Source organism: Tachysurus fulvidraco, chromosome 22 (assembly GCF_022655615.1).
Source record: "Tachysurus fulvidraco isolate hzauxx_2018 chromosome 22, HZAU_PFXX_2.0, whole genome shotgun sequence".
Lineage (NCBI taxonomy): Eukaryota > Metazoa > Chordata > Actinopteri > Siluriformes > Bagridae > Tachysurus > Tachysurus fulvidraco.
Window position 1 is genome coordinate 3,454,620 of NC_062539.1, and position 21,931 is coordinate 3,476,550.

The 21,931-nt window shown below is 41.1% G+C and overlaps 2 protein-coding genes and 2 long non-coding RNA genes across 5 annotated transcripts; 2 read left to right on the forward strand and 2 right to left on the reverse strand.

Annotated features, from left to right (window-relative positions):
- LOC125139938 lies at window positions 1–3,611 on the forward strand. Its single transcript, XR_007139102.1, has 3 exons — window positions 1–138; window positions 2,929–3,115; window positions 3,450–3,611. It is a non-coding gene; the product is annotated as an uncharacterized LOC125139938 (long non-coding RNA).
- mcm6l (MCM6 minichromosome maintenance deficient 6, like) lies at window positions 1,959–8,316 on the reverse strand. Of its 2 annotated transcripts, XM_027166067.2 has the most exons (17): window positions 8,078–8,316; window positions 7,061–7,207; window positions 6,726–6,836; window positions 6,302–6,551; window positions 5,992–6,157; window positions 5,649–5,794; window positions 5,364–5,514; window positions 5,120–5,261; window positions 4,882–5,023; window positions 4,685–4,792; window positions 4,271–4,426; window positions 4,057–4,185; window positions 3,826–3,987; window positions 3,284–3,392; window positions 2,904–3,095; window positions 2,605–2,744; window positions 1,959–2,171 (listed from the first exon to the last, which is right to left on the reverse strand). In XM_027166067.2, the coding sequence occupies exons 1-17, from the start codon at window positions 8,299–8,301 to the stop codon at window positions 2,049–2,051; spliced, it is 2,598 nt and encodes an 865-aa protein (XP_027021868.2). In that variant the 5' UTR covers window positions 8,302–8,316; the 3' UTR covers window positions 1,959–2,048. The 2 variants fall into 2 exon arrangements, with proteins under 2 accessions (XP_027021868.2, XP_027021869.2); XM_027166068.2 differs by lacking the exon at window positions 1,959–2,171 and having other exon boundaries at window positions 2,877–3,095.
- A 1,265-nt stretch (window positions 8,317–9,581) lies between these two features.
- On the reverse strand, window positions 9,582–21,931 carry cul1a (cullin 1a). Its single transcript, XM_027166069.2, has 21 exons — window positions 21,688–21,931; window positions 17,434–17,792; window positions 16,896–17,073; window positions 16,613–16,780; window positions 16,455–16,505; window positions 15,919–16,009; window positions 15,362–15,525; window positions 14,572–14,734; window positions 14,345–14,475; window positions 14,140–14,247; window positions 13,820–13,975; window positions 13,045–13,176; window positions 12,772–12,889; window positions 12,277–12,353; window positions 11,921–12,052; window positions 11,552–11,644; window positions 11,394–11,441; window positions 11,195–11,277; window positions 10,946–11,051; window positions 10,708–10,821; window positions 9,582–10,367 (listed from the first exon to the last, which is right to left on the reverse strand). Exons 2-21 carry the CDS (start codon window positions 17,571–17,573, stop codon window positions 10,287–10,289), a joined length of 2,334 nt encoding a protein of 777 aa, XP_027021870.1. The 5' UTR covers window positions 17,574–17,792; window positions 21,688–21,931; the 3' UTR covers window positions 9,582–10,286.
- LOC113655498 lies at window positions 12,304–14,148 on the forward strand. The gene is made up of 3 exons (XR_007139103.1): window positions 12,304–12,891; window positions 12,994–13,188; window positions 13,807–14,148. It is a non-coding gene; the product is annotated as an uncharacterized LOC113655498 (long non-coding RNA).

Genomic DNA, 21,931 nt, shown 5'->3' on the forward strand with positions numbered 1-21,931 from the left:
CTTTTCTGACAGGGTTAGCAATTTAGCACTGAGGTGCCGAGTTACCTCAGACGTTTTTATTACAATTTTACACGACGATTTCGGTTTATTTGGTATTATAGACGATACCGATGGCTACTTAAAATCAATAGGGAACAGGTGAGTATAGAGGACACCTTTGACGAAAGAAAAATCATATTAAAAGAGTATTAACGGTTATTTTAATGTTTTGTTTGTTTGTTTGTTTGTTTGTTTGTTTTGTTTCGTACGAAAAAAAATGTTTTAAACCATGAATTCAGGACAAAAAAGTATTATATCGATGAGAAAACCTGACATTGGTCCTAATACTTTTTGTGTTTTAAAACCTTCACATTTTAAGACACGCCCCTTTGGGGGATGAGCTTTGTTAGCATGAGAATGTATAATAGCACGAGGGAGTGTAAACAAATATTAATTAATAAACAAACAATTCTGATGTCCAACCAGTGGACATAAACGAAATCTAATGATGATGATGCTAATAATAATAATAATAATAATAATAATAATAATAATAAATACCTAATGAAGATAGCTAAAAATAAAATAAATATAAAACAAAAAGTTTTTAGGGACCAACAACTTTTTATTTATTTATTTTTTAATCTCACCAATCTCACCAGAAATTCAACTTTGAGGTATTGGAGATATTTGTGCAAATGTTGGACCCCAAATCCCAGAATGCAGTGTAGATCTATGACACCATAAAGTGCTGCTGTATCAGTTCTTTTTAGGTTGAGATTATTTACAACTGATGCCACTGATGCTCAGCAGGCATCGTGAGTGACGTACGAGACCTAAGTCAATTTAGACGAACTTGTCAATGGAATTAATTTGAGCCAAAAAAAAAATGTCCATTCTTCATAATCATAGAATTGAAGACCACAGTTGATAATTAACTTAAATACTAGTAGCCATTTAGATCATTTAATGTGGAATTTCCCTTCACAATTAACATTTATTAACCTCTTGGCTATCTAACTTATACTAATAAATGGTAAAGCCTCAAATTCTTCAAGTTTAAACTGTTTACGTTAAAGATGATAAGACAGAATCCTGATCACATGGGGCAGCCCAGGAAGGCCTTTTCCCTCTCCTTAAATAATCTTAGCAGTCGCTCCTATGTTTCCTTCTCACGGACATTTAACATGTAGCAGTGTACATATGTGGACCAACTCCCTTGTGTGTTATGAGCTATAACTAGCATAGCCGCTATAAAGCCAGTATGTTCCCATTCACTTTCAATAACTAATCAGATATTCTGCTTTGCATAATTAGGTGGTGCTGCATTTAGTACTCCATGTCAAAAAACTGGGACATACCGACGCCTGTGAACCTATATAATTCACAATAAATCTATTAATAACAGGCTACATCCTCGAATTGTCCAGACACAAAACACGAGGTTTGGTGGAAAGGTGGAATCAAAGGATGAAATGTACATGCACATTTTATTTATGTTATATATACACATCATATGATATGTATGTATGTAGTATAAAATGGAGCATTAAGGTACAGAGGTTTGCCACATCAGGGGAAAAAACCCAAAAACAGTTTCATTCAACCGTAACATTCACATAGCATTAATGGACAGTCTTAATCCAACACTGACAGTGTGTTCTATAACAATAAGCTAATTATAAAAGCTTATTGCTATTCTTCTTCACCATCAACACATTAATAATACATAATTGCATTATGGCAGTAATTATAGCAGCATGTATATAGGTCAAGGAGTCTTCATTTTCACCTGGGGCTAAAATCTAATTGAAAACCCACCTTAAGTCCTGTGTGAATGTCTTTACTTTTATTTTTACAAGAAACTCCATGTATTATTTCTAAACATTGGTGTCTGTTGCAGAACTATACATGCTACACATGGAAATTGCCCCACCTAGTGTGAAAAAAAGTAGTAGTACACGGAAAACAAAAAGAGAAATGTTTCCACTTTTTATTTATTCATCATAAACAATAAATAATAAATAGCCAAGAAGGGGCGGAAATAAGACAATCAAAACCACTCTCCTCTAGTCTTCCAGTACATAATTAGGATTTACCACTAGGAAAGGGTCTTCCTCCGTAACCGGCTCTTCTCCGTCGTCTGTGACCTTCTTTAAGCCAGTTTTGGTCAACTCTATGATGATATGGTCCTGTAATATAAATTAAAAAAAGAAATGTAAACATGAACAACACCCGTTTTATCTTTACACATACAAACCTTCTAAACTGGACTACCAGAATTTCCATGCCAATTATGTAACTGAGAAATTCAAACAAATTTATACAAATAAGTAAAGTTTTCTTGGATAAATATGTTCATAAGAACCAAGTGCAAGTAGAATCTTGGGAGATTAGACCACAGTAGTCAGAAGACCACTCAAAGAAAATGATTGGTCTAAGAAATTTCCTTGAGCCAAATTATTTGATCTCTTGAATTATGACACATGCATCAAGTTTGGAATTGGTACCCGTGTCTATTCGGGGAAATCATGACCCAGGATTTATCAGTATGAAATGTACAGTTTAGCCAAATGAGATTTAGACATTGATGTAATGTGAGACAGGTTGAGACAGGACACTCACATAATGGATCAAACGGTGCAACACTTTCTCTATAAGATTCTTCCTGGCAATGAGTTCAGCCTCAGACTCAATCTCGCTCTCAATTTCCTTCAAGTACCAGTTGACAAGCTCGCTCTTCTTTAAAGAGGACTCTTCGTCCACTGAAATGTAGAAGAAAAAAAAGTTTTGCTCGCCATCATAAAATGCACTATACTGGGATTTCTCTCAACAAACAGCTTCTAGTGCACGCAAACCAGTTAAAGAGTCGGTTAAAACATCTGATTTGCATTCACTTGGGTAAAAGTTTGTTGCGACTCAACATTGCTCCATTTTCTGCATGTGCAGCACCAGCAGGTTGGAGATTTTGCGGTACTCTGCAAAGGACATTCGGAGAGCCTGTTTGCCTGTAGCCGTCTTCTCAGGCTGCTCTGCCTCTTCAGTGTCCATGGCCTCCACTGCATCACTAGCAGAACCATCCTTGCCTTCCATCTCAGCCAACAGCCCGTTCTGATCTACACAGACACGACCAGAGGTATGAGGTTTGTGCTTTTGTCACAAATATAGAATACTTATTCAAACAATAATTATATATAATTATAAATAATAATTATTAAATAATTAAATGATATATAATTATAAATAATTACTATTTAAATATTATTATAAGGAGTAGTAATATGATTATGGCATTTACGATTACCATTCAAATCTTCATCTTGTTCCTGGTCAAAGTTGATATCGGGCGAGTCGACACGAATGATAGACTTGTTCAGAAGTCTAAAGGCTTCTTTTACATGTTTAGGATGAACCTTGGTGTTTAAGAGAGAAACATTACTTTTTAATCAAAGTAATAAACTCTGTTATAGGTGGCGAAGTCCAGAAACCCATCGGATGTTGCTGCGGCTAGAATACTGGAATGTTACATGTGATTGTGAAATGAGTAAATGAACATGTTTCAGTTAAGGACAGTCTCCAGACTGAAGGGTTGTGTGTCTGTCTGCCATTTCCATAAAACAAGTATTCGCGTATTCTGGTTTCTCTTATTTTGTCCCAGTACATACATGTTCTTTGTCTCTTTAAAACGTAATTTTTCTCATTAGGTGTCTAAAATCCTCATGATAATATCTGCTGTTAAAAACACAACATGCATTGTGCAAATGAAGTGTAATTTGATTTGGATTAGAATCACTATTATAAAATGCTATTCCAACACACAATGCAACTGCCTGGAGACTTTCTGACCTCGTCTGAGCAGTAGAGACGAGCCATGGCCTCAGACAGACGCAGCATGCTCTCCAGCTGACGCACAGTGATCCTCCAAGCCGACTTAGCCGTGCCGCCGCCATCTCTCTGACGCAGACGCTTGTACTGCTCCACCACAAACTCCTGAGCCTCTGCGGTGATCTAAGAAACAGCAAATTATTGGTGAGAGATGCAAATCGGTGCTTTGGATCATTGGACTGTTGGACAAACCTTTGGCTGAAACTGTCGAGCAAACAGTATGTATCTCTGGATGTCTTCTGCAGCATAGACACGTTCTACTGACTCCACATTCCTGGCATGGAGGTCTACAATTCGCCTGGCTATGGCATAATCTGTCACCTAAAAATAACAAAACGCATGATTTCATAAAATTATTTACTTTTGTTTAACATGTACAGTTTAAAACAATAGGCTCTGGATTCACCTCATTGCATTCGTCCACCAGAATGAAAAAGAGGTCAAATCTGGACATGATCGGTGCAGACATGTTGACATTCTGCTTCAGAGACTTGGACCGATTGTACCTGCCATCAATAGGATTGGCTGCTGCCAAGATAGAAGTACGGGCATTCAAAGTAGCCTAAATATACACAGACACAGGAAAAAAAGGATCATGTTCTTCTGAAGACTTAAACACCTTCTATGAAATCAGGTCATCTCCAGTTAAGAAAGATTAAACTGCTGAAATATATAAATAATTTACATTTTAGGTAATATGTTTTATAAATGGTGGTTATATAACATAACAGAAGCTGTCTTTTGTGTTTTCCACTTTCATGACAAGCTGCAAATCTTTTCAGGAAATTGTAATCATTACACACCGTTTCTGATTCCGTACCTTGACTCCAGCCTTGGTGATCGAGATGGTCTGCTGCTCCATGGCTTCATGGATGGCCACTTGGTCCTTCAGGTCCATCTTATCAAACTCATCAATACAGCATACGCCCTGTACAGGAAGTAAATTATACACCGATAGATTTAGCAGGAAAAAAGGAGGAATTAAAAAAAACAAAACTCTTAACCAAAACTATTTACATTGTCAGCCAACATGAGCGCTCCAGCTTCGATGACAAACTCATGAGACTCCTCGTCTTTGACCACAGCAGCAGTGAGTCCGGCAGCACTGCTGGCTTTACCGCTCGTGTACACAGCCCTGGGAACAAAGTCTTCGACATGCCTGAGATAGGGGGAGGGAGGGAGAGTTAGTTAGTGAGTGAGAGTCAAGAGGTATGTTCTATTTTAGCAGAATTCCACATCAGTGCATTTTACCCACTTGAGAAACTGGCTTTTGGAAGTACTGGGATCACCGATAATGCAAACGTTGATGTCTCCTCTTAAAGAAGTTCCCTCCATGGTGGTCTTGGCGACGCCACCGAAAAGCATGAGCAAAATCCCTCGCTTGATTTCATCGTTCCCTGTAAGTTATTTTATTCATGAACTACACAATGACTTTCAAAATAAATCAAATAAAATATACGTAAATATGACTAATATCCGAGTCCCAGTTTTCAACACACCATGGATGGTAGGGAAGAGGCTGGTGCACAGGTTGTGGTAGAGGTTCTTGTCCTGGCTCATCTCAAACACTTTCTCCCACTCCTGCACAGTCATCTGATTCTTCACGCTCTCCGCACTCTGATCTTCCTGACGCAGCTCCTGCCCTCCAAACTGCACACAATAAATATTTAACTTTCTCTCCATTTTAAAACAACCCTGTTTCACAGAACTTTGCATAGTATTGAATCGCAAGAGACTGCAAGTGATCAGAAACGTTTTTGGAAAACTCTGATCCTATCCCTCACCCTGGGATTTGTTGGAGCAACGTGGTTGGCCAAAAAAGCCAGTCTGTAGGACAGCTCTCGGACGCCCAACGCCTTTAAGCCTTGGATCCCATCAGCCTCAAAGCCCTCCTTTCCAGTCACTCTGCTGCTGGTTTCTGCCCTGGTGCCTGCAGGACACACACATATAGTATATTAGGAGTAACACAACGCACTATGCATCTGTTTCAGCTTTGCGCCGGAATTTCGTCTGGAATTTCTTTTAAAGTTATTTATACAGCTTTCAAGCTAATTTTCCATTACCGGTCCAATAAAGTACCTCTCTCTCCATCCATCCAGTTACATATAACAATTCTGCAATAATCACCTGAGAGTGCCATAGCAGACACATCTGGGACTACTATGAGGGTCCCGGTAAAGTCACAGCGGTCTCCGGCCTGCGCAGCCTCCACAGCCTCCGCTCTCAGAATCACCTCCACACTGCGTGGGATAGAACCACGGGGCAACTCCGCCTGAGTCTCCTGAATACGCACCTGAAACAAAGACAGCAGGTTTCCACCCATGGGAATCTAGTGCTTGGTTCCAAATGAGTTCAGTTCCAACAACAAGCTGCTGGTTTGAAACCATGGAACCAGTTACTGAACGTTGTATTCATGACTAACATTTTCTCTGTTTACCTTTTGGAAATCGACAAAGCGCGACTTATTGGTGTCCAGCATGAACCTGCGTCGGTTGGCGCACACAGGGTTCTTGCAGATGGTGGGCTGCGTATATTTGAACTGCTGCTCCACATCTTTAATGACAGACTGGCAGTCAAGGCAGAGGAAAGTACCGCTCACCAGCTCTGGGTGAACAGGGTGTGTACGCACCACCTGTCCACTTATACGCAGCAGAGTTCCGATACGTGCCGTCGAAAGCTCACGAATCCTGCAGAGAAGGAATGCAAACTGCAGAGTAACCAAATCCTCCGGCTTGTGGCACAGCATCAGAGCCTTTGACTGTGTTATGGGTGGATCAGATACATCAATTCAATAAGCACCAATTAAACAAAACCAGTTTAGAGACTGGCAGCATTCTTAGAAAATGAAGATGGAACTTTACTTTTGTCTTGAAGGAAAATCAGAAAATGCCACATAGAACTCTTTGGTTGGTGGGATGTTTCCATGGTCCCGGGCGAAGTGGCGCACTGCTCTACACAGAAACGGATACACCCTAAAAAGAAAATACAATCTTCATCACCATTTCCCCTAATCTCAAACTTTTTACTCAGTAACTAAAATAAATATCTTTATTATCAATCCCTTTATTTTTTTTAAACATATTCCAATCTATTCATGGTTTCAATTTGTACAATAATACTAATTATATAACATTTATCAGACTAAGAAGCTAGGATTTTGGACTACAGCATCAGGTTAATACTAAATTAAAGTCACCTGTAGAACTCCTCCTGAATAGTGGTTGCCAGTTGTTGATTATAGCGTTCAATGTTGGTGAAGCTCACGGTCAGTGTGTTTCTCTCTGGTCGGATCAGCTCCTGAGCTTCTGCCAAATACAGCGCGTCGCCAATTTTATCCTGGAACCTAAAATCGTCCAAACCTGAGGCTCATTTTTGAGTAAACTGATCAGAATAGAATTGCATGATATGTCTAAATTTCCTATACAAGGCAGTGATTAGGCATCCACATACTTAAAGCATTAAGATCTGCTTGGCTTGTAAATGAATAGGCTGTATCCAAATTCTTTAAATTTACAGTCACATGTTTCTGAACTTTAGAATTTGACATTAGGAAAGTTTAAGTAAGGCTGGAGAAAAAATATTCTACTTTATGATCCTCTTTCAAACTCAGAGGTTTTGGCTTTGGCTGGGTGGTGCAACAAAAAAGCGGTCACTCTATTGTCCAAAGATTGCAAGATCAGAACTCTGACGCAGCACAGCAGTCCAGAGCCAGGAGGTCAGGGCAGTAAGACAAAAGTTCTCCCGTATGACACTGAGCAGACATAGAGATCTATGTGGAAGAGTGATGATAGTGCTCTCCTCCTAGCATGTAGAAGCAGTTCAAAAAGATAGTTGTTTCGCTTCATCCGTCTTGGTGTCTTAACCTTCACCCTGCTGGAAGCTGTTGTAATTGGCTGGTAGGTGGAAATTTGACCACATTTAGGAAGAAAATTGAGCTGATCTGAATATTGGTTCATGCTAGTAAATTAGACAGTACATACACTGTAATATGATCTATTTAAGGCAACACCAATAATAAAGAAAGCAAGTAAATATATATATATATATATAAAGTTGTCATTTAATTGCCTTTTAGCTCAAAAGATCACGAGCGCCCTCTAGAGGCGTAAACATGCATTTGAAATCATTTCATAAATCCCTGTCTGACTGCTAGGATTTCAACCTTTTAACTCTGTTTAATTGATCCACACTTATCAGGAAAGCGTCGACTTACTCCTCTAAAAACTCTAGAAACAGTTTTTGACATTTCTCGGCGATATCGTCCCGCACGTGCACGCCTGCGTTGGTGGATTCTGATGCAGGCTCCATTTCCAGCACCTGAGAAAAGCTGAGCAGTGGAACGAGGCTAATTAAAGTCTCGCGCTTCACACCTGAGTGCGCATGCGCCTCGACGTTAATCAATTGTTGGCTCTTCGCGTCAGAGGAGAGTTGGTGCATACTCGCTTCTGATTGGTCAGAAGGGTATAAGATATACACGGCACACATTATTCTCACACACTAAAACATTTACTTAAAACATATACTATGTATATTTCAATTGCTCATTTCACACTTGTACATTTGTACATACAATTTGTCTATATTCTTTGTGTCATTCTGCTACAGGCTCCATTCTTGCTACACTGTGGAGCTTCTGTCACTATAACAAATTCCTCGCATGTGGAAAGTCGTGGTCTAATGGTTAGAGTTTGACTCCTAACCCTAAGGTTGTGGGTTCGAGTCTCTGGCTGGCAATACCACAACTGAGGTGTCCTTGAGAAGGCACCGAACCCCCAACTGCTCCCCGGGCACCGCAGCATAAATGGCTGCCCACTGCTCCAGGTGTGTGTTCACGGTGTTTGTGTGTTCACTGCTGTGTGTGTTCACTTTGGACGGGTTAAATGCATAGAACGTATTCAGCTGTATGTCACTTGAGATTAATGAAACATGCCTAGCAATAAAGCTCTTTCTGATTCTGATTCCATTTTCTCGCAATGGTATCGTTTCTGTAGTAACAACTCGTATGGTTGATGGTTTGAAATGTTATTTGAGAGAAGAATTGTTTATAGATTGTACAGTTTAAATAATAACAGAAACCAACTTCTATTAAAGTCAAACATTTCTGGTGGTGTTGTAGATTAGGTAAAAGTAACCCTGATGTTATAGGAAAACGGACCAGTCTCAGCACATTCGTCCTCTGGCTTCTTCTCAACACAACTATGACATTACGTGGTGTATGAATGTTGGTCTTTATAACACTGATTGACATGGAAGTGTGTAACTCTGGCACTGTTTGTTATGTGCTAGGATTTATACATAAATATATACACGTGTATATATAAAGAGCAGCACCATGAGAGATTTACCTGAGAAAATGGTTAAGTCTAGATACAAGGTTCACTTCATCTATTCAGTTGATTTACGCTACAGTGGAAATAAGTCCTCAGGATTAGTGTTGGAATGCAAGGAATTTACCCAAACTGTGTTAGAAAAACTACCTTTATATCTGATATGGAAATGCTTTCGATCCAGTCCAAATGTATAAATTATACATTGCCATTCATTCGTGCTCAGAAACAGTAATTCTTTAAAATAATAAAAAAAATAAGAGAGAGAATGAGCAAGATTTTTGTCATGGTGTTGGTCATATAAAATGTTTACACGCCTATAATGAAAGGGTACACGCTATCCTCATGGACAACTGGCAACCTCCAAAGACTTTGCAGCAGCAGCAGGCATACAGAAACCTTTAATTTTTATTTACCACACATTTAAAAAAGTGAACCACACTATACAAATGATATACTTGATAACAGGAAACAATGCCAAGGACACGCCTAAGGACCGGGTCAAACACGCACTGCTTTCCTTGGGATGTGTAGCTAAAATTTTTTCCTTTGTTAAAACATAACTTTCTGGCCATATTACCGCAAAGTCTAAGCGGTTGAATTCTTAAATCCTCTAATAATGAATCTTCTTTCTTTTTTTTTTTTTTGTTTGTCCTTTATGACATTAGTTTAAATGCACATAGGCAGTTTGCATGCAAACCGTAGCGGGTTGGGGGTATTCAGTAATAGATTGATAGATTTTCGTCGGATTAAATGTCCGGGTTTATTTACAATAATGAAGTCTGTCCGTCCTGAGCCAGTTCGAGTGAAGCAAGACCAACGCACTCGGGGTGATTTAAAGGGAGGTCCGGCTCAGAAGACTCCGGCTATGATGACGCACACGTTAACACATGCGGCTCTTTTCCGCTCATCTTTCTTCTTCGCAGATTAAAAAAAAAAAAGAAAGAAAGAAATCCTCCTCCGTTCACACATTCCCAACGACATAGGCTGAACGTCAAAAGGAACGATGTTTTATTACATTAGGGCCAACTTAAAAGAGAGTTAGAGAGACGGAGGGGATGGGAAGATGAAGACGGGTGCACGTAAAGGAAATGGTTAAGCCAGGTAGCTGTAAGTGTCCTTCTCTCCGTCCACTCTCTCCAAGTATTCCTTCTCTATGAGAATGTCGATGCATTTCTGGAAGAGAGAAGACAAAACTCGAATTAAAACCTGAGACAAAGCTGCAGAACGTCCACAAAACAAACTAGTCCCGTTACCACGCATGTTAAAGCATCTAGATCACGTTACCTCACCAGTAAGACTTCACTTAAAAATCAATAAAAGGGGAAAAAAGGGGGGGGAGAATTTTTTTAAAAATCTCCTTTTCTTGACTTTTACAATCTCTGACAACTGAGACTCCTTTCATAAATATTAAACATCTCATCATATCAAAAATATTTTAACCACTTTAATCAATCAATAAACACCTTCTGACCAATCAGATGTGGAAATTCAATAGTGCTGTGGTAGTTTATACCTTGATAACAGGGACTCTGGGCTTGAACCTGGAGGAAAGCTGGTTAAGAACCTCAGCCAGGAGCTGCTGGTGCTTCAGCATCTTCCTCATCTTCATGATGCGTACTATGGCGGCCTACAGGCATACGAGCGTCAGAGATGTTTACGCATAGACAGAGCATTCGACAAGGTTATAAAGGAATAAACACAATTCTCTGTGGTGATTGGGGAAGCAGCGGCTTGTCAGAATCAGCACTTACCTGTATTAAGAGCTTCCGGTCTTCCTCAATGTTTTTGTGGGTTGTTTCCTGCTCTTGTTTCTGCTCCGTCTTCATCGGCACATTGATGTTCACGCGCAGCTTTTTACTGAACAAATGAAGCACGATGAAGTAAAATGATAAGTGTTAGGTAGAAAACCCTGTTCGCCCGTCACTGGTTAACTTTTGGTCACGTGTAATTACCGTAATTTAAATGTAACAACTTAACGAACACTGCATTCAGTGACTTACTTCTTATAGCCCAGGTAAAGCTTTATGAGTGTTTCCGGTTTGAACTCCACCTCGTCCACGTTAGCATTCTCGTCCTCCAGGACCTGCATCATGACATGCATCAATCCAACAGTCAGCATGCAACAGACCCAACAAGGCTGCACTTATGAGTCATACTTATGTTGCTTAGCCCTGGTATTAAATTCAAGCAGTCACTTACCAGCAGTTTGGACTTCAACAAAATTTGTAGGACTTGCACCAAAATATCCTGGAAAAATTTTATTTTTTTTTTTAAAAGTTACTTTGTGGTATTCATGAGGCCAAACAAGTGGATGATGAAGTAGGTGTGATCACCATAGTGATCATACGGTTACTCACCATTTTGATTTGCGTGCTGTCAGTCAACTGCTGGACTGTGTACACATCTTCTGTGTTGTACTGTAGGAGAATGGCCATCTGAAATGTGGATGCCTACACACACACACACACACACACACATAGGTGCTTGTCCAAACTGATTTGCATAGACTGACAGCAAATATTATGAGCATTAACCAAGATGTGGAGAAATTTTTCCTCTCCCACTTGAATCAGGGTTCATTTTTGCCGGTATGATTAGAACATGTGTTTAATAACTTAACCCAAAGTGATCAGTTTGTCAGTTTGTCCAAAGCATTACTCAAATCTTTTTGAAAAACAATAAGAATGAATAAGAACAAACGTCAACTGTGCTGCAAGTGTGTCTACCTGCAGGGTATATCTGTTCTTGAAGCAGTTGGTGACCAGCTCTCCTTTGGACAGGTGGTAGAGCCAGGTGAGCTTGCGACCGCTGTGTCTGCTGGCGTAGAAGGCTGTGAACCTTTGGTAGCTCCTCTCCAACTGTGTGTGTGTGTGTGTGTGTGTTTGGAGAGAGCAAGAGAGAATTCAGAAAACTGCTGTGAAACCATGTACACTGCAATGCAATGAAGAAATCGGTTAGTTCCGCATATTATTATAGTCAAGTCAAGCCTTAGGACATGGACATTTGTCTGTGTAATCTGGGCATTCTTGGGTGAGAGAATAATACGGTGCGTGTGTGTGTGTGTGTGCGCGCGTGTGTGTACCTCAGAAGGCAGAGCAAAAGTGCAGGATTGCTGGAAAGGCCAGGAACCAGAGCTCAGCACTTGGATACTGAAATCCACTAAAAAGAAGAGAATTTCTAAGCATTAGTTTTATACATAAAAAAAATGAACAAAATGTTCTTCTCTGAAATGTGTTTCAGTGCTCAGGTAGGTTTAATACCAAAAATCTTAATAATTTTGCTGTTATCTTTTTATTTTTTGAAAAGTGCTAAAACTCGAAACATTTAACTGGTGACCGGAAATACTACAAAGTTTTAAGCTATATATATATAAAAAACGGTCATCAGAGGGGATGTGTGTACCGCTCATATTTACATAATATTCATATAATCAGGGTGTTTGATGAAAGTGAAATGTAGACACTGACTATTGTGGAACTGCCATGATGAGCAGTTTATTCATTATAGGAAACTTCAAGTTTATCTTTTAATAAAAGGCTAAAGTTTAATCAGCTGTGATCTGCGCGCTCGTACGTACAGTCTAAAGGCTCAGAGTTTGTGAGGTGCTTCTTGAACTGCTCGTTTAGGTCTTTGCTGACACCGATGTCCTGGAACATGCGCTGCAGCTTGGACGTGTACTCGAAGCCACACGCTTGCTGTAAGGAGACACAAAGCCACAACAGACACCGCATACCAATGATTCCCAAATCAAATCCAAAATTAAAACAGCTAAGAGATCCTGACATGACTGTCGCTCCAGGTAGAAACTGCAAAAGAAGTGCCGGCATTAAAGCAGGCGGGCAGGCAGAACCTTCAGTTTGGAGATCATGCTGGCCTCGGCGTCGTCGCTGGCGCTGTTCTGGTGGACCAGACGCTTGGCCAGCATTTTTGCATAAAACTTCTGGAACACGTCTTTGTCCTCGATGTACTTAAACACCACCATCTGGAGAAAAAGGTAAGGGGAAAACAAATAAAATACACTTGTACATATCAATGCATGTCAGGGTTTCCTGCAGAAAATTTGTTAGTTTAGGCGGTAGGGTTCGGCAGGTGGGCGGGGCAGCACTTCTTTGTGAGATAGACTACATTTAACAATTATTTATTTAATACTAAATATAAAATTTAAATAACATAATAAATAAGAAAGTGCAAAACAACATTAAAAATTTTGCGGACACGTGTTTTATCAACTGGCTAGTTATCCTCCAGACAGTGACGGAATACGTCTTTCTCTCATTTCGGCCGCATGGCGCGCGTGCCCGCTCGCAGTGTGAAACGCATCTGTGCTATTCTCCGAGATGCACTCGACGGCCTTTTGTGCAGCGGAATTTCTTTTCTCTTTTGGACGACCTAGTTAAGGCGGTAGGGTTTCCCAGCTTAGGCGGGCCGCCCGAACTACAAAGTGCTGCGGGAAACCCTGAATGTTAACAGGACAATTTAAAGGTTAAACATGCAAAGAGAAAATAAACAAACATGCTCGCTAGTCCTGATTGTATGTGACGCACTTCACTATGTGCCACTGTTTAGCAGTCAGTTTCATCAATTTGTCAACACTGTGCACGTTTACATGCAGTTCTACAACTCACCACTTGATTTAAAGTGTCTTCGAGCTCTGCTTCCTCTGGGTTTTTGGAGCTTTTCTTAAGCAGAGAGTCACAGTATCGAGCCAGAAGTTCAGGAGATTTGCTGGACGACTGGACCATCTTTGTGACGGCGTTGTTGTTGATGAAGCGCCCACAAGCCTGTTTGGAAACAGAGACGAAAACAAACCGGATTCACAGCCTTTCTGTTCGCCTCACAAATGTTTAAATGTAAGCATTTCTTCATGTTTCTGTTCCGATCGTGTGTGAGGACGTAACGTATACATTACAGTTACAGAGAACTTACTTTAATAAAAAAAAGTTACCTTATCCAATGCAGCGACAAAGCCAGCGTCGTTGTTAAACGCAGACATCACCAAAGCATTGTACTTTTTATGGACATCCAAAATAGTCTGGACGTACATTTTGGGGTCCTGGATAAAAGGTAAGAGACATACATGTGGTCTAAAAGATGTTCAGAAGAAAGTTTTTAACCCATGAGGTTTGTATTAGATGGGTCTTTACACTCACATTAAGAGCAGCTTCCCCACATTTCTCAATAGCAGCTAGGCCCTGGTTGTAGATGTGCGTTTCTAGAAGCTTCTTAAGCTCCCCTAAACCGTCTGTGATCCGAGACACCAGGTTGTACATACGACCAAGATCTGCAGACAAAAATAACGGATACAAAATGTAAAAGTGTCAGAGCAGAACCAGACTGAAACTGAAGCGAACACTAAGCTTTATTTACACCTCCGTACCTTCGTTCTTGTCTGCGTCCAGAAGATTTTGGAATTCTGTGTGAAAGATCTCCAGGTGTTTTTCAATGAGAACCTGCTCACACTTCCTGGCTAGCTCATCCTGCGTGCTTTCGTGGAGGTAGACCTGTACCCTCCTTTGCTCTTCCAACAAACGTGCCTCTGCCTGCACCCACACATGGACATTTACAAGACAGCGTTAGTCATTTTAGACGAAGTCACATACACACACAAACACACACACTCAAATCAACAGATAGTCATAGTGACATATAGCTAAGTATAATGACCCATACTCAGAATTCGTTCTCTGCATTTAACCCATCCAAAGTGCACACACACACACACACACAGAGCAGTGAACACACACACACACTGTGAACACACACCCGGAGCAGTGGGCAGTCATTTATGCTGTGGTTCCCAGGGAGCAGTTATGGGTTCGGTGCCTTGCTCAAGGGCACCTCAGTCATGGTATTGCCGGCCCGAGACTCGAACCCACAACCTTAGGGTTAGGAGTCAAACTCTCTAACCATTAGGCCACGACTTCCCCTTAGATTAGACCAGCAAAAAAGGACACACAGCAGCGTCTGAACCTCTAAGTGCTTGCACGTTTCTACTTATAAGGCAATTTGGCGGACAAGTCCATGCTTCAAATTCCTGATACTGAGAAACATTCCTCAGTTCCTTTCTGGGGATTAACGCATTAAAATTAAAGCGTATTAGGGTAACCGGTCGGCTGCACAATTAACCAGCTGACATTCAAACAAAACTTGGTGAAAACCTGCCAGACCTTTTTCATGTATTCGGTGACCGGGTTCTGCTGCAGGAATTCTGTGCTTTCCCTCGTGTAGAAGCGTTCCGTGTCGGCCAGGAACTGAGTCTCGAAGTATTCCTTGTAGACGGACAGAGTGGGTCCTTTGGCGAAGGCATCGTCCTCGTTCAGGCCCAGCTCAACTAGACAGAGGTAGCAATCTTCCATTATTATTTACTACTACAATAAATAAGTGGTCATATTGGATGAGTGCCCTCACATTGCTGTGTCTCATACTGCTTGGTTCTCAAATGAACTTTAATAACACATTCCATTAAAAAACAGAAGTTTATGGTTTCAACACTAGACCAAATTATAACATTTTAATGAGATTAATGTTTCAAATACTTGGATTACATTCAGAAAATAGAATAATCGGGGTCCCTGGCCGTAAAATGTTCGGGAACGTGTTACAACAGAATATAATGATCATAGAAAAAAAAAAAGTAGGAGGTCGTATTTAATCATTTATTTCACCATGAGCCGACTCGATGAGCAAAATAAACAAAACAGGTCTAAAAAAGTTAAAGACGCACCGTAGGATTGTACCACGCCGCTGATGAGTCTGGTGTTGATGGTCTCTCCGTTTCGCTCCTTCTCAATAAGCTTCAATACAGCATTTGTAACCTAGCATAGTGAACAGAAGAACTGAACTAAAGCAAAGCATCATTCAGTGCATTTATGTATGAACAATAAACATTTACAGCATTTGGCAAACGTCCTTATCCAGAGTGACTTACATCTCATTTTATACAACTGAGCAATTGAGGGTTAATTGAGGGTCCCAGCAGTGGTAGTTTGGTGGATTGGCAGCCCAATACCTTTACCACTAGGATACCACAGTGGTAAAGTGCACAGGGGCATGGTCATGCAGGAACAGGTTTGGGCCTCTTAGTACCAGTGAAGGGAAATTGTACAGACATTCTATATAATTGGGTTCAAATTAGTGACACTTGTTTAGGGAAGAACAACATAGTGTGACCAGCTAACCCCATACTTTCTAACCATGTAGTGCACTCACAAGACATCAGCCCCAAAATAAGATTTCTCCCATGTAGCATCAAACACAAACCTGCTTATTAAGAGGCCGGAAGAGGCATTCTCTCCAGGTCACTAAGGCCAGCTGGGAAAAACATGGAGGAAAAAAAAAATTATACTTCTCAGAGCACATCACACACACACACACATCATACATCGCACACGCACAGACACGATTCGAGAGCACTGTACCGAGTAGATTTCGTAGATCCCCTTGCGACCCTCGTCACATTCGCGACGCACCCAGTGGCGGTTGAGGTAGGCACAGATACCATTGAGCACTTTGCTGGAGAACCTGTAATCTTCCCACTGCTGGGTGTAGAACTTCAGAACGCTCTCGTCCATCAAGTCCTCTCCATCCTGAGAAAACAGTGAAATGCTGGAAAAGTCAGAAGTAGCTGATAGAAACCATATAATATTGACGATTATTCTCAGCAGCATCTTAAAAAGAATTGTGTAAAGATTCCTGTCCTACCTTTAGTAAGTTTGTAAGGTAATTCTTCAAGAACTCCTTCAGTCTCTTGTACAGCTCGAGGCCCACAAACTGGGCTCCTCCTGGAGTGGGTGCCTTCTTGGAAGGTTTGGATTGGGGAATGCCCGGCCCGCGGGCCTGGTTCGACTGGTGCACGCTCGTGCAGTAATTATACACATGACTGGAAGCATGAAGTCAAGAACTTACACAGATACAAACACAGGCAGAAACATGGATAACAAACATATAGTGTGTTTGTTGCTAAATTACAACATGAACTTTGTTGTCCCTGGAGATGACTAATGTGAGTGGACCTACAAAGTCAGAGCTGTAATTAATCAGCACCCTCATCAGCAATGCAGTAATAATTAAATGATGAATAATAACACAGAGCAAGAAGGTAAGATCAGCACAGAGGTAAACAGCACTGACGTGAGAATATGAATTTCCATAACCCCTTCCTGTGTGGCACACCAGCCTGATGAATAAAGCATACGAGGAATTATATTCCAAATATCAACTGAACGAGCACTCAGGATACGTGTAGAGCTCCATGTAGCGAGATTTGGCCATGCTCTGGCGAGTGTACACCTGCTGAATGCCTGCTCGCAGGTCATCCCAGATCTGGTCCAGCCCAATCTGTTTGAGTCCATGAGGGTTTTGGCTCCTTGTAGACGACATCCTCTGTCCTCTCCCCGTCTTCCCTGCTGCAGTGTGTCGGAATCTCTTCCTGGCGTTTGGCTCTTTGTGTCCCTTGGCTTGATGAGGTGGCGCCCAGCTAGTCCTCCATAGGGCGCGGCGGACGGCGACGACGAGGAGAAAAAGACGAGGCCTCGGAACGCGGAAGCAGCGCGCCAGGCGACTGTAGGGGGACGCTTAAGTAAGAGTCAAGAAAGAAACCTGCAGGAGAAATAATGGAGAATAAGGTCAGGGGTTACATGATGACCTGTGATCTAATCACAGACATCAATCTAATCATAGGTTACGTGCTTGTGCTTGTTTAATGAAAAATGCTAAGGAATCAATGATCCATGCTTCATGAAACCGATACATTAATAAACAAGCCAAAGTGCAAGAATGTCAGAATCATGGCCACCTCGCATTAGTTTCCTTGCAAGGCGCGTGTCACACGCCTGTGCGTGAAAAAAAGAACGAGAGAAAAATCAACACGTCTGTCTATCATTCTGACGTCGTCTCTCTCTCTCTCCGAAATAGAAGCTGCAGCTGTTTTCCCTCTGGATAATCTTGGCTTGTGAGGAAGTGACACTATTCATTACACTCTGCGGTTTCCTTCTTGTAACCATGGCAACAGAACCAAAAGCGTGGGCAAATAAGAGTCAGTCAGAGACGGCGGGGTCACTGCGTGATCTTGCACCGGGTCATGACTCTGAACAGACAATTAGCTCGATCACGAGATCAGTTGTAATATCGAGTCACTTTGGAATAGTGAAACTTGACCGAACTCAAAGGCTATCTTGGTTTGCTGTTTGTTTAGACACGTCTGGGCTGGAGTTGTTTCCCTGGCTTCAATCAAACCATGAGATCAGTAACTGCAACACAAAGGCTGAGCCGAACACAATAAATTAGGCTAATCAGTCGTTGTGTCGTGCTTTCTGCCAGCTAAGTGAATGAGGGCAATCAGAGATCAAAAGTCTTAACAGGATAAAATGATTGTACCGGCACTGAGATTCAGTCTCATGATCTAGGTCGAGGAGGAAGTGACTAAGGACAGAGGAAGTTGTTGTCGAGACGCTTAACTAATTTCCACAAAATCCGCATTACTCTGATTGATAAGTCAGAGCTGTTATGGAGAAGAGGACATCACACTGTCTAATTTTAATGCATTTCCCAGAAAATAAGAATTTAGCCAGTTAGGATCGCTGTGGATACTGGGAACAATAAGAGGGAGTCCCCAGTCTGTCGCTGGAAAACCTTCACACACTCGTTCACACCTACAGCCAATTCACGTACGTTTTGGGGAGGAAGAGAAAAGTAACACAGACACGAAGAGAACGCAAAACACCACAAGACACACGGTAACCAGAGCCGGCAGTTCCTCTTTTGTAAAGGGGGAACTATTTTTAAACGTGACACCTTACAAAAGCATAACAATGTTACCATAATGTACGACAAAATCAATCCAATCCATGGTGTCTATAAAGTTACCTTGAATGATAAAAAATACTTATGTAGGAATGTTTACACAAGAAATTACAATTTGTGAAAAGTCGATCGTAACCTCCTCAGTGCTATTGAGACTAAATTTACCCTCTAGTAGACTTAAAACTTGATCGGATTCATATAATCATATAATTATGTGCATAGATCAATAATCTTATATAATATCGACGTTAGCGAATGAAAACAGAGTAAAGAAAGTGAGCAAATAAAATAATAAATGAAGACAGATTAATCTTTTATTCAAATATGACAAAACAAAACTGAAGTAGAAACAGAGGACGAGCCGATCTGTCCGTGCAGAGCAACAATCCGTGCTTAAAGCGGTGAAAGATAGTCATGCTCTCTCACTTAATATTATATATTACTGAATATTTTATTGGCATAAAAGGGAGTAAAAATTATTTCCACTTGTTTTCCAGTCTGTATGCTTATTTTGTGCTCCCAGCTGTCTGTGCTTTTTGTCCTTTTATGGAGTCATGTGGCTATCGCAAATACGCTGTCAGGAACGTACTTAATGAATTTTCTGTTGGAATTTCAGTGGAAAAGTTTAGTTCATTTTGGCTTAAAAAAAAAACTTTACTGAACGAATGATAAATGTGTGCATGGGTTAAATATCATACCTGTTTATTGCACAAACCTAAGGTCTTAGGATCTGACTGCTACACAACACACACACGCTTTGTGGCACTCAGGAGGTTTACAAAGGCAGACAGACCATCATGACCAGAAACTACTAGGATAGTGGATGCTTGTGTGTGTGTGTGTGTGTGTGTGTGTGTGTATCAAATACAGCTGCATTACTATAGATGGTGTATACCTAATTCTACACTCCATATGTGTTGGAAGTGCTCGTATGGAATAAATAACTTTGGGGAGTTGAGTAAACAAAAATAATCAATAACAAGAAGGTGTGATTCATCACCTTCAAGTGGTTTATCTTCCTCTAACTGCACGTCCTGTGTTTTACATTCCTCATACTCCACACACGAGAAAGGATTTGAATTTATTTTTAAATATAAGCATTAAAGTTGTTAAATGATGCATTGTACTTTTTTTAATCCAATTAAGAGTTACAGACATCGTGGGAAAAACTGAGAAATATCATCGGGTACATTATAAAAGCTATAAACCGCCGTCCCCTCACATATTTATAGAGAAGTGAAGAAGTTTAAAGTCCTGAGCATTTTCCTGTCTTCATTCCTGACTAACACTGGAGACTCCTTCCATAACCTCATACATTTACATGTACTGTACATTTCTGTCATTTAGCAGATGCCCTTATCCGGAGTGACTTACAAATCATACAACTGAGCAATTGAGGGTTAAGGGCCTTGCTCAGGGTGACAGCAGTGACAGCTTGTGCCCCTTTTACACCAAGGCAGTTTGAGTGCTGGTTCGGAGCCAAAGCCTAGTTTAAAATCAGTTCTTTTTCGACACCAAAGCACCGGCTCTGAACCAGGAAAAGTGGTTCTTAAGTAGCACCATAACATTGCAGGTCTAGACTTAAGAACCGCTTGCGTCAGGGGCTGGGGGCTTGGTTGGGGTTACTGTGACCAACAAGACAAGAGAACGTCTGTAGCGCCATTTTTAAATCATTTTAAATCAGGATTCGCTGTGTTTGGATGCCAATGTAGGTTCACAAACCATGAGCATTAACAGTAAAGCAACATCTGCTTAACGTTGCATGCCGTGACGTAAGTCTCGGCTCTGTGATGGCTCTCTAGCCCATGGAAAATTTCTTAGAAGGCTCGCCAGTGGAACCATCATCACCAGCACCCGGTTCTTTCTGGTGGAAAGGGGTGGACATGGGATGTGAACTCATGACCTTCTGGTCAGTAGTCCAACACCTTAAGAAGTTAGGGTCAGAGTCCAGGGTCAGCTATGATACAGCGCCCCTGGAGCCGACAGGGTTATGGTCCGTGCTCAAGGGCCCTATAGGGGCAGTTTGCTTGTGCTGGGGGTTGAAATTCGCTTCCTATCTACAACCCATATCAAAAACACCTGCTGTTTGTCAATCAACATCCAGTTGTTTGTCAACATGTTTCCACCAAACTGACGTGTAATAAGACATATTACAGTTACAGCCGTCTAAACGCGCTGCCCGTCTGCTATCATCATAATAGGATGTTATTATTATTATTATGGGATAGACGCTTACGTCAAAACACCATGTTTGGTTTGCGAACTGAACACGATTAGCTAATGACACGTCGTTTTCACGGCTTCCTGTCTGACGCACAACGTCGTGTGGGGAACTAAATTACACCATTAAAAGTATCGACCGTTTGTAATGACACAATAAGACCAAGCAACATTACGAAAGAATTCTGATATGCTAGGATTCAGAGTTAGCCGCTAAAGCTAAAGAGCTAGCACGCTAAAGAGCTAGCAAGCTAAATAGCTAAAGAGCTAGCAAGCTAAAGTTACCGGGAGGCCCGAGTTGGCAACAAGCACGAAATGTAGCATTTAGCTACAAAACATAATAACGTATATTGTGTCATAACAAGACGAAGTTTAACGACTAGTTATAAAACTAGGTAGCCGGTTTAACAGGTTAAGCTAAACTAGCATTTTTAGTTAAACAAACCTAGCCGGCTAAAATGCGCGCACTTACCATTGTCCAGCAGCGAGTGTTTCTGAAGCTTCAGACCACGAACACATGAAAGAAAAACAAACCAACAATTTATTCCCAAGTTTCGGATAATTTTCCAATGTATAAATCCCCCAGAAACACGACTCGTCCTACACAGACTCTCGTGTAACGCAGTCCAATTTTCGCTAACAAAGCTACAACTGCAGTTACATTGAGTGGCAAAATGGCGCCGGAGCTCAAATCCATCCAATGGCCTTTCACAAGT

What these genes read in the sequence shown, in the direction of transcription:
- mcm6l (XM_027166067.2), bottom strand. Translation starts at nt 8,301, where the DNA reads ATGCACCAACTCTCCTCTGACGCGAAGAGCCAACAATTGATTAACGTC. An exon ending in CGCTCATGTTGGCTGACAAT is followed by an intron (nt 4,793 to 4,881) that starts GTAAATAGTTTT and finishes CTTCCTGTACAG; the next exon opens with GGCGTATGCTGTATTGATGA. An exon ending in TCACCAAGGCTGGAGTCAAG is followed by an intron (nt 4,427 to 4,684) that starts GTACGGAATCAG and finishes GTGTATATTTAG; the next exon opens with GCTACTTTGAATGCCCGTAC.
- cul1a (XM_027166069.2), bottom strand. Translation starts at nt 17,573, where the DNA reads ATGTCGTCTACAAGGAGCCAAAACCCTCATGGACTCAAACAGATTGGG. An exon ending in TCCGGCCTCTTAATAAGCAG is followed by an intron (nt 16,010 to 16,454) that starts GTTTGTGTTTGA and finishes TCACTATGCTAG; the next exon opens with GTTACAAATGCTGTATTGAA. An exon ending in ACCGGAAGCTCTTAATACAG is followed by an intron (nt 10,822 to 10,945) that starts GTAAGTGCTGAT and finishes GTATGCCTGTAG; the next exon opens with GCCGCCATAGTACGCATCAT.